Genomic DNA, 16,070 nt, shown 5'->3' with positions numbered 1-16,070 from the left:
AAAGGTGTTTTTAAAGTTAGTTTATGTGTGAATGTTTGGTCTGCACAAACATCTGTGCACCGCATGTGCCTGGTACCCACAGAGGTCAGAATAGGGTATCAGATCTCCTGGGACTGCAGTTATAGACACCTGCAAGTAGCTATGTTGACCTGGGAATAGAACCTGGGTCCTCAGAAAGACCAGTGCTCTTAACCACTGAGCCCTCTCTCTAGTCCCCTGTCATTTTTTAAAATCTTTACCCACAGCTTCATAGATACCGCACTCCTACCTGCCCAATTCATCTCTACTTTCTTGAAATGCAGATATCCCCTAACCTTTCAACCTTAGCTCCTCTGATGGTAATTTGTACAGATTATGTGTCAAAAATACCCATGCACAGACCAGGGAGGTCTATGGGAGTAGAAATGGGACACAACCCTCAAGAGTTTGCATTATAGGTAAGACCCCTGGCATGCTGCCTAGAAACACTTAAAATTCCCTCCATTGGTGCAGGTTCCTGGATAGTCCTGGGTTGGGGTAGGATGACAACATACCCCCATCATTCCTTTGTGGGTCTGATCATGGGGTGGGGTGTAAGTCAGCCTCTTTGCAAAAGTTCCCCCTGAGAAGGGGTACTGCCCAACAGGACAACTGGGCATGTGGTATTGACTGGAGTAGGCTGTGGGTAACAGCAAATGCTGGTTTGCCATGGGATGTGAGAACAAAGCACCCGCTGAGCCTGACTGGTGAGGACTCACAGGCAGACAGTGTATGGAAAGGGAGGGTAGGCATAGTGAAGGAACTAGAAACACTGGCTGAACGTGGCTATTACAGGATGCCCTAGCAAGATGTTACAGGGAAGCAACGCTAAGTCAGTCCAGCTTTGCCAGCTGGAGAAAGGGCACAGGTGGAGATCAGGAATGTAAGGACGTGGCTGAAAGAGTACTCCTCTGTACCTCTAATGGCATGCAGAGCCATAGCCGGTGGACATCAACAATGGCATTATGGGAAGGCACCCAACCTAGAATGTCCTTCCCCGCCATTATGGCCTAAACCTAGGTAGTAATTCCGGGGAGTCATTTTGGATGTTATACAGATCTAAGTAGTGGTTGGAGGTCTGGGTACAGCTGGAGCATCTAGAATCAATGCTCTGGGAGATCACAGACGTGTCAACTTGTATTGCCAAAGAATGATTCGGTGGTAACAGACTCAAGGCAGTCTTGGCTGGAAGAGTTGATACACTGCTGTTGGAGAGAGCTCTCTGGATAGCGGCCCTTGGGCCAGAGCAGAGCTGAATGGATACATAGGATTCTTGGCCACGCATCCCCAGCTGCTGTTACATTTTAGGTCTGAAAATACCTCTCAACCCCAGTGCAGGCTCAGATGTACAACACTTGGCCATCAAGCTTATGGTGCTATTTTGAAGGCTATGAAGCCTTTAGAAGATAGGGCCTGGCTGGTAAAAATAGGTCTCTAGGGGCTGGTCTTCCAGTCCTATTTGCCTGTAGTTCTGAACTGTTCTCTGCTGTTCTGTACTGAAAGAGCTTAGCAAGCCTCTGCTGCCACTGACCTAGCCTTACCTGCCACCTTGGCCTAAAATAAATTATTCTCTGTTTCTGTCAGATACGGTTACAACAGAGAACAGTAACCTTTCTCTTCTGCAGTTGTCTCTGACCTGTGCTGGTTTCCAGGGATGGTTTGAGTAGTCTAGAGCCTCAGGCAGTGCTGTGGTGCACGCACTATGCACATACACTGTCAAGGGAGAGGTGACCCCGGGTGCTGGACTCATTTGGGGTGTATGATTAGGGGACTCGACTATCTGTGCTGAGGGATATTCCTGAGAAGGAAGGTGAATGGGGCATTTAGTGACTGGGTGGAGGCTTCAACTTACTCATCTCAGCATTTCTGTAACTAGGAAAGAAGGTGACTGATTCTGGCAGTGGCTTGTGACAAAAGACATGCCACAGCACACTGCCAAAGTTGGAGGCTGCAGAGCACCAAATGGTCCCAATGGTGGCTCTGTCACCAGCTTGGCTTTGAGCAACCTCAAGGAGTGGCTCCACTTGACAAATGGAGCTTCCTTTCTGTTAGCTGAGACATCTAACCTCACAGCTTGCCATGCTGGGCCAGTCTCAGCATTCCCCATGAATCCCTGTAACTTGTGCCTCTATTGAACTCTAGTGTTGGAGGCCTGGGTGCCCTAGTGATAAGAGGCAGAGGTGTGGTCAGAGTCAAGAGAGATCAAAGTCCAGACGAGGATGACAAACATCATTTTTAGGGTCCAGAAGGTCTGATTGAGGATCTGAGAATAACAAGGTGCCACCTTCACCTCCTCCTACCCCATCCCTACCTGAGCCTTTAGGATTAGGTTCCCACCTCTATTGGGGTCTGTCTCCTGGGACAGGCTATGACCTTGATTCCATGACCAGATCTCATCTCTTTCAGCCCTACCCCTGGCAGCTGGGTAGGTGTAAAAGACAGGGTCGTGACAAACAGGACGGGAGGTCAGATCTGCAGAGTGGACATTTAATGGGACAGTCACCAAAGTTCCTGCTGCAGCAGTTCCAGGCTGAAGCTCACAGCCTAGTGTCTCTCCCAGCAGGCAGGCACAGAGAGCACCGGTGGTACCCAGGTAGCCACAAGGACAGGCCATCCTTCCCTGTACCTCTGGGGCCTGGACTCCTAGTGTAGACAGAGGCCTGCTTGAGAGGTTTAGCCTCTCCTTTTGCCTCCTGCCCCCACACTGATGGAATGCCTGTGTCCTTGCCCCTCTGTCTTCTGCCCTTTAAGCAAGGCTTTCTAGCCCAGGGGCCAGACACAGGGCTCTGCAGGAAAGCACATTTCTAGGATCATGCATCCTGGGTCTCTGGCACATGTAAGGCACATTGTGGTTGTTTCTGTGGGACTGCTGGGGTCACTGTCCCCAGGGCAGTGTCAGCAGTTGCTGGCTTCCAGGGTGAGGCATGGCTGTCAGTGTTGAGACAGGAGGCATAGTGCGTAGCGGCCATTCCTGGGGCCTGCAGTGCAAGAGAGCAGGGACAGGGTAGGCCCTGGTCCACGGGCATCAATGGACACAAGATCCTTTCCCCCACGCCCCTGGCCTGGAGCCAATGGGAGGGGTTTATGGTCCCGGGCAGAGCTCGTGGCCAGAGCCAAGGCGCAGTCATGGCGGCCCGGACCACTAAAGGCACAATCGTGGTGTCTGGGAGGTCGAGGGTCAGTAACCATCAAGGCTAGGCAGACACATTGACGTCCCTGAGAGAGATGGTGCTGCTGGGGGCCTCGTCCCCCAGCAGCAGGGCTGGTGAGTCTGGGTTCGTGTCTGCCTCAGCACCGCCCAGCTCCGTGCTGGGCTCTGCACTGGGCTCGGCACTGGGGCCTAACCCCTGGGACAAGATCTGCTGGATGGTTCTGCGCAAGTTGGGATGCAGCCGGCCCTGTGTCTGGTAGAAGACCTCTAGTGCGAAGGACTTGAGGGCACCAGTGCAGAGGTCCTCGTACAGTGGGATGGTGTACATGCGCGACATCTGTGGAAGGCACCTAGTCATGCTATCAGGCTCCCTGTGTAGCCCCCACCACCCAGATCCAGATGTGCCCCAGATGCTCAGGATAGCATTGGCCTGGACTCAGAGACTGCAGTGAGTACTCTCATCAGCCTCACTCTCACCTCTCCCTCTGGGCTTTCTCAGAGTTTGGGCTATCAGGGCTGGGCAAGGAGTAGAGGTGCTGGCCCTTGCCTGACAAGCCTGAATAGTTTTGTACCCAGACGTGGAAGGTGATACCTACAGGCCTACAGCCCAGCTAGATCAAGGCTGATGTCGGTGGAGATCACTGAACTCCAGTACCCGACTTTCCCTCTGTGGTGGAGTTCGGGCCACCCTCTGAGCTAGTCCTGCATTCTTCTCCCATCTCACCTGTATTGTGGCCCCTCTATTCTCACTTTGGACCCAATGGCTTCCATTCCCCTCTCCAGAACATGCCTGGCTGCTTACGTGGAGAGTCTGATGGGTGAGGAGAGGCTGTCCCACCCCCCAGGCATGCCCGGGCATCTAGTTGCACCTGGTTCTCCAGGAAACGGCGGACCCTATGAAGATCAGGATAGTAGTCATTGCGGACGACGATCTGCAGCCAGCGGATGCGGATCTCAGCGTTCATGGAGTCCAGTAGGGATGAGTAGCACTTGGACAGGCTCATCACCACCTCTGTGGGGTGGTGGGCAGGTCAGGGCTGGGACGGAGCCATATCCCTTTCCCAGGCTACCCTGTTGACTGTGGGACCCACCCTGCGGCAACGGGGATCCATCTAGCAGCCGGTCCAGGAAGAGTGCTGTCTGGAAGGTCCTCCACTTGGAGATGTCAATGGCACTGGCTGAAGCTGCTGCCTGCTCCAGGGGCTCTGCTGTCCACAGCTGGAAAAGGGCTTCCACAGGCCGGGTTAGGCTGGACCCCTGAGACAGGTCTGGCTCGGCCAGCGGTGGGCCTGTGGCATTGAGCCAGCGCTCGAACTCCAGCCCTGCAGGAAGACCAGGCTTGGGGCCCCTGCCTAGGCTGGGGAGGGACCACCAGAGCAGCCTGCCAGGGATACCAAAGGGTATCCCTGAGCAGGTAGTCTCTTCTAGGACCCAGGATTATCAAAGACAACGAGCAGTTCCCTAGAAGTTCGTGCCTTCCCCTTGGAGCCACTGGAAAGGGCTCCTAGGAAGGACACATGGAGGCCAGAAAGCTTGGGTTGGTGACCAAGAGATTTCTCCACCTACTACATGCTGTAGTTGTGCCCTCACCTGCCCGGCAGTCCACGCTCTGCTCCTTCAGTTCGGGGAAGAAGCTCAAGAAGGAGTCCAGCAGGTCCTGGGCCACCACACTGGTGAATTTGTATTTCTCCACATAGGCCTGTGAGATGAGGAACATGGCCTTAGCAGGTATGGAGGGCTGGGGATGTTTAGCTCTGGGAGCAGAGCTGGCCCACTGGGACATCTTCTAAAGGTCCCAATCTGGTCCCCAGGTCCCCTTCTCCTCAGAGGACAGCTATGCCAGCTGGAAGAAGTTTTGGCCAGGAGGTGGTGGGTCTATATACTTACTCGGAGAAAGTCGTCAAAGCGCTGGGGATCTCCACAGAGCTGGGACAGGTAGTACACGAAGCAGTAGCCCTTCTCATAGGTGAACAGGTTCATCAAGTGACTGGGATTCACCCCTGCAGGGAAACACCTTGTCTGGGATGCTACTTGACACTTGTGTCCTGCATGGTGGGGCTGGGGCAGTAGTCTAGAACTGAGGATCGGGCAAGGGAGAGGGCCACAGTCCTTCACATGAGCATCTTGGGTACACAGATGGAGTTTGCTCTGCTCCATGGAAACCGGTTCTCAGACCCTGTGAGACTGTGGCAGGTGGAGGCACCTGAGAGGTTTTCCCTGGGGGCTATGGACGCCCAGGCTGGCCTTGCAAGGAATTCAGGCATGGGGAGGTAGAGAAGCCCCAGCAAGGCAAGTGAACAGCAAGAAAGGAGGGCCTGGGCATGCCATACACGGGTAACCCGAGTGAACCTGGAGTAGAGAGTACCTGGTTCTAGCTTGACCTGCAACTTGCTAACCGGGCTATCTTCCCCAAGAAGCCGCATCTGCCTATGCAGGGCATCCAAGCGGAAGGCTGTCTCTAGGCAGGTGAAGGCAGCCCCTGAGTGGAGTCAGAGTAAAGGTGGAGGTCAGGGAGGCTGGAGGCCCTATAGCAGGGTTGTCACTCGCTACCCTCCACCCAACCCCAGAGATGGCTAGATACTGTCAAGCTGGAGGCTAGACAGGGCTCTGTCCCCCTTACAATTGGCACCTAAGAGGGCCCAAGGCCTCTACCCCTGCCAGAGCTGCCCCAGACGATACCATAGGTCTCCGTGGTGATGCGGCGCTGTGCATAGGTGGCCAGGCCCTCACTAAGCCACATCTCCTCCCAAGTGGCGTTGGTGACAGCATTGCCAAACCAGCTGTGGGCTACCTCGTGGATGACATCAATCACCAGGAACTCGTCACTCTCAAGGATGGAGGAGATGATGAAGGTGAGGCAGGGGTTCTCCATGGCCACGATGGGGAAGGAGGGCGGCAGGAAGACGATGTCATATCTGTGCCCATAGGTGCAGGTAAGGAAGGGCTCTGACCAGGACTCACCAAGCCCACAAATGTATGTTTCACCTGGAATGGCAGCCCAACCCTGTATCCCTTCCTCTCCAGAAGAGAGGACAGGGAACTCAGACAAGGAGTTCCCAGTCTATCCCTACGTCTTTCTCCGGGGGAAAGAGTATAGCCAGCCAGGGAAAGGAGCGGACAGACATACCTGCCCCACATGTATGGCCCGTATAATCGCTCTGCTGCACTTAGCCACTGTTCCACAGCACCTGATAGCTTGCTGGTGGCTGTGGGCAGGAGGCATGGCTCAGCCCACACGCGGCTCCTATCACAGGGCAGAGAAGGTGGACTGAGGCTGGAAGGCCCGGACCTTACTTATCCCACTGGGTCCCCCTCTGCCTTGTCAGGCCCTGCTCCCTGGACGGGGTCCTTCCCACAACAGGTAGGGGGACTGCTTGTCGAACCTAAGGTCAATTCTGACCCTCTGGTCAATGAAATGAAGGAACTGGTAAAGACAGGAGGGTACACCTGGTTGTGTGGCAGCCTTGGGAGTGCTGACCACTCAAAGCCAGGGCACTGGATGGGTCAGTTAGCTTTATGTCTGAAGACAGTGGATGAAGAGGCGCAGTAGACATGTGCATAGGCTGTAGCCTTCTGGGTGCCCAGAACAGTACAGCAGGGTACAGAGGGGCCTTACCTGGGCCCAATATCTGCTGGCTTGAGGTCTCCGGCCACAAGGGCTACGAGGTAGGCAGGTACTGGGTGCTCCATGTGGAAGTGGTAGAGGCCTTCCTCCTCCACGTACATGCTCCGAGTCGCACTCATCAGCACCTGTACCCCTACCGGGGCCTACAATGGGGTAGGCTGAGGATTGGCACTCTACCTTACAAACACCTCCCAGGAAAGGGAACCATATCTTTAGTAGGGGACTCCACGACTCGGGTCAGAGGACCCCTTGTCCCATCAGGGAGCCCTCCACCCACCAGAAGTGACCACCACAACCCAGGTCAGGGAACTCCATATCAACGAGGAAGCTCTCAGAGTCTTATCAAATAGCCTCACAGGTTGGGTCAAGGAACCATGCCTCCTTGAGAGGACCACACACCGGAACCCTAAATCTGCTCCAGTTGGAGGCTGCCATGCTTTGGCTATAACTCAAGAATCTCCCCAAGTTCCTGAAGGACTAGAGGTCTTGGAAACCAATTATCAGGCACCACCTCTTCCTCAGTGCTAAACCCTGGTCCCTTCACCTGACTTCTCTGCATGACTATCCCACTATACAGCTGGGACCCTAATTTAGGCAGGCAAGAAGAGTGCAGAAGTTGGGTGGCCAGAGCCCATCTGCAGGCCTGATGTAAACTCCAGCTTGGGAAAATGCCCAAAGGAGGCAGAAACAACCCGAACCCTGGTCCTGACCTTGACGACGGCTGAGTAGGTGCACTTGACCGCGGGGGTGTCGAAGCACGGGAAGAAGGAGCGGTTGCACACAGAATGGCCCTGGGTGAAGACGAAGGGCTTGGCATTGCCATAGGTCAGCTCTGGGTCCAGCCACCAGATCTGCAGACAAGATGACACAGGCAGATACTGTCACCTAGTCCAGGCCTCTAGGTGTAAAGCTTGAGAAGAAGGTGCTGAGAAGGGCCCTTGCTGTTTTGCTACAGGCCCACAGCTATTCCTGCAACTGTCACCTGCCCACCTGGCACACTCACTCCCCTCCCCTGGCAGGAACTGTCAATCTAGTTTGTGTGTGCCAAACACCAGCCTTGTTCCAGACAGGAGGTCACATGTCTGCTTAAGAAGAGAGGAAAATGAGCATCCAAAGGGAAACTGAGGAATGGTCAGAACACCTGGGTTTAAATACAGGGAACCATGGGAAACCAGAGCTTCCTTACATTGGTGGAGAGGGAGTCAGTCCCAGCGCTGGTCAAGCTGTGGGGCTAGAACAGAGACTAGATATGCTCTGACATGACAGGAGTGTCCAGGGGAGGGTGCCTACAGGGAGGGGCTGCAGCAAAGAATAATTCCCAGGAATTTCTCCTCATCACCACTCCCACCCTCCTGCAGCTGGCCGCCTCAGGGCCAAGGTCACTGGCCTAGCCAACCTCTTTCACAGCCATGGCTGTTGAGACATTCTGAATCTTCAGATGACCAGGTCAGGTCCTGCCCCCACAGAGAAGCTCCAGCTACAGAGCAATGTCTGCCCCCACACTGCCCTCTGCTAGGAACACGGGATTGTTGAAACAAAGTGGCTTTTTCCAGTTTGGTTATCAGCCCATAGGTCCTCTTAGGAGCCACAGATAGGAAACACCCTGAATACTTCTCTGAGTGGAAAAGTGTGTGCAGTCAAGGCTGACTGTCATCATGGGGGAGGGGCAGAGCCTATGCTGACACCTCCAGACCCCTCATGAGGGGAGATAGTGTGTGGTGGGGTGGCCTGCCCCACAGACCCCAGACCTTGTGTGTGTGGGAGCTATTCATCCAATAGATCCCAGACCCAGACAAGATGCCTGCTTTCAGACCCCAGAGCTGTGTGGGAATTTCTGTCTCCACAGACCCCCAGACCTGGGGTAGGGTTTGGGGGGACTATGTTATAGAACCCAGGATCTGGGAAGCTGTCTGTACACAGACCCTAGACATGCCTTTCCCAAAGACTCAAGACTAGGGGAGTAATGCCTTTCCTCACAGACCTGGGGGTATGCCTACTCCACAGACTCCAGGTCTGGGGAATATTTCCTCCCCAACAGATCCAGAGACTGATACCTTCCCCACACATTCTATACCAAGGAGGCCACTGTCAACAGGTCACAGACCTGAGTTGTTTGCTTGCCATGAAGACCTGGTCAGGCGTCTGCTAGCATTCACGGACCTCTTCCTATCACTGTCTGCCCCCACAGCAAACCTGCAGATGTGTCTTCCTTTCTTTTGCTGTGGAGCTACTTATATGCAGCTTCCAAAGGTCTGGGATCAAGAGCCATGAATGGAGGAGTGTTCCTGCGGTCAATCCTGTGGCCGATGGATTCTTGCTCTACTCTGGGAGGACAGGCTCCCAAATGCCCTTCAGTCTGTCCCTTAAGCCAGCTACACATCAGTGGCAGAACTTCCAGATCTCCTTCCACTGCACCGTCAGGTTCTGCCTACTTTTTGCCCTGGACCTCCATAACCATGCCTTGGCTCCAGCGGGCAAGGTACCTGCCCCGGGGCATAGCATGAGCTGGTGGATAAAGACTGGGTTAACCAACTTCAGATCCTGTGGAGTAAGACAGAACTGTTCTTTCTGGGGTGGGAATAAAGGCCTGGAGTTCAGAGGGGCCCTAGAATCCACAGCACCTCCAAACTGCCACCCCTAGAGTTGGATCCGCTGTCAAGGCTGCTTCTGGGAAACCTAGATGGCTCCTGTTGCATCCTCACTAGGCACAGGGCAGATGGGGATGTGAGCTCTGAGCTCCTCAATGCTCATGTGCAACAGTAGGTACCTGAGGTTGGGGGCCAGTCTGCTGCTACAAGTTACTCTGGAGCCACCCAGACTATGAGGACCCTGCAGCTTCCCCTGCCTGGAGCAACCACAGTCCCCATACAGCAGGCCACCCTTGTCCCCTGGCCTCATCTATTTATTAATTGCAGCCATATGGGCTCCATTTCCACCACTCTGCTGTTAATGGCAGAACAAACACACACAGCACACATTTACAAGTGGCAGCCAGGAAGTGGCTCACCCGTCAGTTTTTCACCTAGCATGCTAAGAAGCAGACCTAACATCTGCAGAAGCCCCACACTAGCACAGCAGGCAGAGGGCTGGGCCCTGCTGATTAGTTGCGGGTTCATGGCAGGGACTCTGGGAAGAGGTGGCTGGCCCCAATCAAGACTCATGAGAAGAGTACAGGAAGCCCACAGACGTGAATCCCATCTTGTCTTTCTCTGCCCAGATGTCAACTTGTTCCTTTGTGACTCCTGGCCTGTTGTTTTGGGCTCCCCCGAGGGGCAGAAGGACCTTCCAAGGGCCCCTGCCCCCACAGAGCCTGTGTGCTATGTATCCATGGGAGATGTCACATGAGCACTGTCTACCACCTGGGGAGCTGGAGGGAGGAACCATGCTTCTGGAGTCAAAGGTCCTGCTCCTTTTTGCAAACCCACTGACAGTTCTGCCCCAGAACTAGCTTTATATCCCTTGCTTTTCCATCAGGGCCTGGGGGATGGTGGGTGCCCTGTGCGGAAAGCCTGAGCAGAGCCCTGCATGTCTATTGGGAAGTGGAGCACACCTGCCCCAGCACGTCACAGTATAGCACGGGGAGCCCAAAGCCACGCCTCACAACTTACAAGGCCTTGTCTGTCACCCACTGTCCCTTCGTTCTACCTCCGGAGAACAGACCCGGGTGTCCTCAAGCCCTCTGAAGGTCCAGGTCACAGGGTGGCCCTTCTGTATCAGGCACTCTCAGAACACTCCTCAATGCAGGACTCTTACAGCTGGCTTAGCAGAGCCCCACCAGAAGCTGCTCATGTACCCAGATACGGGTACAAGACGGGAAGTCATCATTCTCCCCCTTCCCCTGAGAAACACACTGTTGAGTATCTCCACTGTCCACCAGGCCTGGACCTGGGGCTCTACTCAAAGGTCCCAAGAACTTGTAGGCAACACCTGGGAGCTACCGCGGTCACCTGGGGCGGACTGTTGGGCCAGGCTGCCCCTCACTCTCTGAAGGTGTCCCAGAAGCAGGGTGCAGCTGACCCAGCAGTGAAGCGAGGGGTACCTTCAGAGCCCTGCTGACCACCCACAATCCTGATGCCCACCCGGGCGTGACTCACGGCGGGGGCGTCGGTCGAAGTGTAGCGTAGGATGACCTGGAAGGGCTGGTGCGCCTGCACCTCGGGAGGCAGTGTGACGGTCAGAGAGGAGCCATAGTCGGTGAACGGGTCCAGCCTGAAGGCCAGCGGGCAGCCGGCAGGCTCCGCTCCAGGCGCATCAGCGAAGGCGGGCAGCGGAGGCCCTGACCCCGGGGAAGGGAAGGCGAAGGTGCAGGGCGACTCGGAGGCAGCGGAGGCGCGGCGGAACGAGACCGAGTGTAGGCGCAAGGCCGGGTGCGCGTCAAGCACGAGCGCGCGGGGCGCGGGCCGCAGCGCGCACAGTTCCAGCACCAGGCAGCCGGCCAGCTCACGCGCCTCGGGCCGCAGCTCCAGGCCCAGCTGCAGGTGGCGGAGGCGGAAGAGCTGTGCGCTGGAAGCCGAGGCCACGTCCAGGGCGGGCGGCGGCTCGGGCGGCGGGCGGGCGGGCGCGGCTTCGGCGCCCGGCGCCTTGCGGCAGCAGCACTGCGCCGCCATGACCACCGGCGCTAGGTGAAATCCATGGGCGGCGGCCGCTGTAGGCCGCGGGCAGAGGGAGAGGGGCCGGAGCGCCGGTGGCGGTGGCGGTGGCGGTGGCGGTGGTGGTGGTGGTAGCGGCGGCGGCGGCGGCCGGGCGCGGGCACAACAGGAAGTCGCGCCGGGAGCCGCCCGGCCCGTCCCCGCGCCGTGCGCCGCCCCGCTCAGGCTGGGCTCGGCAGCCACCGGGGGCGCTGTGTACGGCCCCGGGCCTGTGCACCGAGACAGCGCAAGCAGCGGAGCAGAACGCGAGGCAGGACGCCCGGGAAGGCTGTGCGTCCTCAGCCTGCGTGCTGCCAGCTACGGCTTGCGGGATAGTCTTGGAGGCGGGACCGTCGCTTTCCCAGGGACGCAGGTGAAACCTCTTCTAATCGGTCCTCAGACTCTGGGAACGATTCTTGTGGTTACTCTCATGCGATTCCCCTTGAGTCCTCCAGTTGGCCTGGGCAGTAGGTTGCAAAGCGGCTTGGGAAACTGCACAGCTGTCAAGTACATAGCCCGTACAGGTGTGGCTATTTAGATTCAAATTAGACATAAAAAGAAAACGTCAGTTGCGCTTGTCAAGTTTCAGGACCGGCTTTTTGTTGTCGTCCAGGTTTGTGCGGAGTGAAGATAACACTGATGAACGCAGTTCTGTCTTGAGGCTCCAATGTAAGGGCTGTAGGGCTGAAGGGGCATTTTAGGCTTGCGCAACAAGATTATTCAAAGGCTGAGCTGTCTAATACCAGGACCAACACAAGGTGTGAATAGAGGTGTCCTACTATCTAACGACAGAAGGCAGGAACAGATTCTGGGGGAGACTTTTAAAGCTGGGGGAATATTTAGGAGAGACACACACTGCCTCCTGCTCTGATAGTGTGGCTGCACTGTCACTTCTGGGGAGTGCCCAGCTGTCTGGATTCAGTCTCCCCAAGTGTAAGTCAAGTGGTCCAGCCCTTCTTCCACAGGTGAGAGGCACAGTTAAATGGAGAGCAGGCCGCAGGTGCAGCTTGAACACCGAAGCATGGCTTCCTTTACGCAGTGGTCCCTCAAGCCTCCATGTGCCCTCTCAGCTGGCAGCTGGAGCCCTCATTTCAGATTCCGCAGGACTTCCAAGGCTCACACCATCATTCTGAGGCAAGGGTTAGAGGGAAGATGGCCAGGCTCAGTGGAAAACCCTAGGAACTTGGGAAGCAGAGACAAAAGCATCACACCCTTGGCTGTGTATGGAGTGTGTGCAGCCAGCTGGGTTAAAAAGAGTGAAGGGACCCAGAGTTTTAAGGTTATCGCTACTTTCTTCTCTACAGATTAGAAGGTATCCTCAACTCAATAGAACTGTCCTATTGGCCTGGGTTCCTTTTTTCTGAATGATGTAGATTGTAGGGGCCCCCAGCCCAGTCTCAAATTGTGCCTGTAGAGGTACATCATTTCTGTCTTCGAAATACTTCCTTTTGAAAAGAAGTTGTGGTATGTGGGAGCCTTGATCCAGCTCCTACAGGTGGGCTGGGTGTTCCGTATCTATATAAGGAACCAACACGGCTCTTCTGAGAACAAGAGGACATTTTGCACTGTGGAGTCAGTAGACTGCAAACTCCCAGCACCCAAATGCCTTCACCATCGTGGTGCCCAGCCCAAGATCCTGTCCTAATACTGATAAGTTTCTCAGAGAGCCCCCTTGTGGCTACAGTCAGTGTTACACCCAAGGCACCCCCAACCCCCGCCCCCAAGTGTTTGGAGAGGGGCCCTGAAGGTTCCTGAGGCAGAGGTTTACAGAGATAGGTCTGGCCAAAGCTACAAGCGGAACAGCCCCAAGAACTCAGCAGGTTAGGAGATATGCCCCCACTCTGATGGAAGAGTGGTGGCCTCTTGGAAGGTGTGAGCAGAGATCAGCTACACAATCTGGGTGAAAACCTGGGCGTGGAGCTACTGCAGCTTCAGTGGCTGAATGGGGGCAGTAGCAATGGTTCCTTTAAGGGATAAACATAAGGGGACTGGGGGAGAAAGCTCAGTGATCAGATTAGCTAGCTTGTGCAGCAGTCCTGAAAGGGATAGTGCCAGCCATTCACACCTAGAGGACTGGCGCTCCCTACAAGGTGTAAGGAGCATTTTGAACAGTGACCACTGAATGGCTTATTCACCACAGCCAGAAACCAGAAGTGCAGGGGCAGGTGGAGAAGTGGTGCTTACAGCACCTCAGAGTCTTGATCATGAACTGAGTACTTCATGCCCCCTCAATGTTGAGTTCTGCTAAGGAAGAAGACTTTATTCTTCGTTCTAAGGGAGAGCTCTCTACTTGGGGACCCAAATATGTCTTTATGTATAGAAGCAGATTCATCAGGGGGCAAAACAGGGGCTATGGTGTTGGGTGGTGACAGACTATGACCAGCAAGAAGCTGATGCAGACAAACAACTCAGGCCCCAGAGACCATGAACAGGGAGTAGAAAAGGGAACCCATAAACAGCAACTCAGGAGTTTATTCACTTTCTTATTTATTTGCTGATTAACCAGTGGAGACACATCCAGTGGATCATTTACACACGTGGCCCAGGCTTTTTGCTCTTCACTACTTCTTTAAATCATGACTACATTTGCAGGGCTCTCATGGAAACAGATGTCTAAACGAGGCTGTGTGGACTACAAGAGCACAGCACAAGATGGCACCCGATCGGCCTGCCTGCTAGCTGGGGAGGATGGTGCATAGGGCATAATGGGAGCTTGACAATACTAGGTCAGGCGTTGACGTTGATACAGGTTAAGTAACGGGGCGGGAGGTGGGCAGCCCCAGTCGCTCAGCTGCCATTTGCACCGTCTTATTTCCGTGGCATAGTAACTGTAGGCCAAATATGGTGGGTCCGATACCTCTTGCTGGGAGACAGGTATACGGGACAGGAAAGAAGTTCCGAAAGCAGAGAGGATCTGCCTACAAACCCAGGAACTCCCTTGGAGCAGGCAGCTAGGACTCTGGTCTTTCACTCCCTATCAATTGTCCATAGGCTTTCCAGACCCGATCCTTCACGCAGTATCTCTGCCTAAAACGTGTTGGTTTGGATTTGACCAAAACCTGATGAGTTAACAAAAGTTCCTCTATTCAGCAGACACCATCAAGATGGGGCAATACCCGAGGCCAGCTGCTTAGTGGAAAAAGAAGGGAGGCAACACCTCCTTTCCGGTAGACGCTTGGTCACGGTAAGCCGCTGAACGGTGCAGCTTACTCTGGATCAGTGGGTTCCCGGGGCAGGATGGCCTGCGCCTGAAGGGTCTGTTCATACTTCTGCAACTGAGCCCAGAAACCCAAATTGGGCTCGGCTACCGGGCGGGCGCTCTTCACCATCTAAAACCAAAAGAGTTTCGGTGAGAGACCGGACAGACAGTCCAGAGAGCAGAGGCTCCGCCCTAAGTGTGAAGGGTGGAGCCCGCCCCGGAAGAACCTCTGTCTCTCTGTGGGACCCGCCCCGGAAGACCCGCCCCTGGACGCTCGCACCTGGAAGGCGCGATCCAGGCTGTGGCCGCGGTGCCTCATGAGGTAGGCGGTGCAGACGGCGGCTGAGCGACTGCGACCGTTCTTGCAGTACACGAGGCAGGAGCCGCCGTCGCGCACCGCGGCCTCCATGGCGGCACAGGTGGGCTCCAGGTGTGACAGCAGGTCCTCAGCTGGGTCGTCGAACACGGGTACGCGCAGCTCGGCCACTCCGGGTGCGCGCGGCCCGGGCTGCTGGCGGGAGACATTGACGCACAGAGTGATGCCCGCGTGCACCAGCAGCTGCGTCGCACCCGCGGCTCGCGCATTCCCGATGAAGAGCGCCGGGGCCACGCGCGCGAACGGCGGCTGTGCGGCCTCAGAAGTGCCCATGACCCCTGCGACCCCAGAATCATCTAGGGCCTGCGAGTTGCGAGGTTCTTGCTCTGGCCACTAGGAGGCAACCTCAGCGGATGGTTGGGCGGAGCCTTTCCTGTCCTCGGCTTGGGATTGGTTAAGTTGACAGTGGGTGGGGCCGGCAGCTGGCTATTTGGTTGCAAGGGTGACTAGCGTCTTTAGTGAGAGCCATGGGGTTGGCTTTCTGCCCAGGACATCAGGCCACAGGTCAGTTGCAGCTTTATTCCCGTCTGTTAAATGCTTTCTAGTAAATCGCCCTGGCGCCCTCAATTTTTTCTTTCTAAAACATGGTTCATATACAATAAAACTACGACTGAATTTGTGTCTTCATAGACTAGATTTTTTTTTTAAACTTAATTGTTGTTTGGGTCAGTGCTGTGACTTCCTAAAGGCTATTTAGAATTTAGTGAGGCTGTGGACAAGGCTCCGTGGGTGAAGACACCAACTGTTGCTAAGCTTGATGACCCCGAGTTCTATTCCTGGAACCCACACAGTGGAAGGAGAGAACTGACTCTTGCAAGTTGTCCTCTGACCTGCACAGGGGTACCCTTTCATATACACAAACGCTCACAAAATAATCTTAAAAATCAGAAATAGAAGTAGTGTCTATGAGAGTCAGTTTTTTTTCCTGGTGTCCAAAATTTTAGAGGATAGTGTTTGTGAAGTACCACCATCTCACAGCCCTAGATACCTAATTTCAGTTTCAATTTTGTTATACTAGGGATGAGGGATGACTTTTGGTTTCACTTTGATGGTTATGATTTGCAACCAGAAGT

At 55.1% G+C, this 16,070-nt stretch overlaps 2 protein-coding genes across 3 annotated transcripts; both read right to left on the bottom strand.

Moving 5' to 3' along the window:
• Nucleotides 1–2,467: 2,467 nt before the first annotated feature.
• On the bottom strand, nucleotides 2,468–11,627 carry RNPEPL1 (arginyl aminopeptidase like 1). 2 transcript variants are annotated; one of them, XM_080932748.1, is made up of 11 exons: nucleotides 10,889–11,625; nucleotides 7,505–7,645; nucleotides 6,786–6,937; nucleotides 6,297–6,413; nucleotides 5,849–6,084; nucleotides 5,535–5,648; nucleotides 5,057–5,169; nucleotides 4,760–4,868; nucleotides 4,261–4,491; nucleotides 4,039–4,181; nucleotides 2,468–3,506 (listed from the first exon to the last, which is right to left on the bottom strand). In XM_080932748.1, the coding sequence occupies exons 1-11, from the start codon at nucleotides 11,399–11,401 to the stop codon at nucleotides 3,213–3,215; spliced, it is 2,163 nt and encodes a 720-aa protein (XP_080788874.1). In that variant the 5' UTR covers nucleotides 11,402–11,625; the 3' UTR covers nucleotides 2,468–3,212. The 2 variants fall into 2 exon arrangements, with proteins under 2 accessions (XP_080788874.1, XP_080788875.1); XM_080932749.1 differs by lacking the exon at nucleotides 5,535–5,648 and having other exon boundaries at nucleotides 10,889–11,627.
• A 2,328-nt stretch (nucleotides 11,628–13,955) lies between these two features.
• DUSP28 (dual specificity phosphatase 28) lies at nucleotides 13,956–15,499 on the bottom strand. The gene is made up of 2 exons (XM_080932932.1): nucleotides 14,902–15,499; nucleotides 13,956–14,751 (listed from the first exon to the last, which is right to left on the bottom strand). The coding sequence occupies exons 1-2, from the start codon at nucleotides 15,268–15,270 to the stop codon at nucleotides 14,629–14,631; spliced, it is 492 nt and encodes a 163-aa protein (XP_080789058.1). The 5' UTR covers nucleotides 15,271–15,499; the 3' UTR covers nucleotides 13,956–14,628.
• Nucleotides 15,500–16,070: the final 571 nt, after the last annotated feature.

Source organism: Micromys minutus (genome assembly GCF_963924665.1).
Source record: "Micromys minutus genome assembly, chromosome: 19".
NCBI lineage: Eukaryota > Metazoa > Chordata > Mammalia > Rodentia > Muridae > Micromys > Micromys minutus.
This window is presented reverse-complemented; position numbering and strand designations above follow the sequence as displayed.

Coding starts and splice junctions, on each gene's coding strand:
- RNPEPL1 (XM_080932748.1), bottom strand. CDS start 11,401: ATGGCGGCGCAGTGCTGCTGCCGCAAGGCGCCGGGCGCCGAAGCCGCG. Junction 5,649..5,848: donor CATCACCACGGAGACCTATG/GTATCGTCTGGG, acceptor GACTCCACTCAG/GGGCTGCCTTCACCTGCCTA. Junction 4,492..4,759: donor GAGCGTGGACTGCCGGGCAG/GTGAGGGCACAA, acceptor GTCTTCCTGCAG/GGCTGGAGTTCGAGCGCTGG.
- DUSP28 (XM_080932932.1), bottom strand. CDS start 15,270: ATGGGCACTTCTGAGGCCGCACAGCCGCCGTTCGCGCGCGTGGCCCCG. Junction 14,752..14,901: donor GCCTGGATCGCGCCTTCCAG/GTGCGAGCGTCC, acceptor TTTTGGTTTTAG/ATGGTGAAGAGCGCCCGCCC.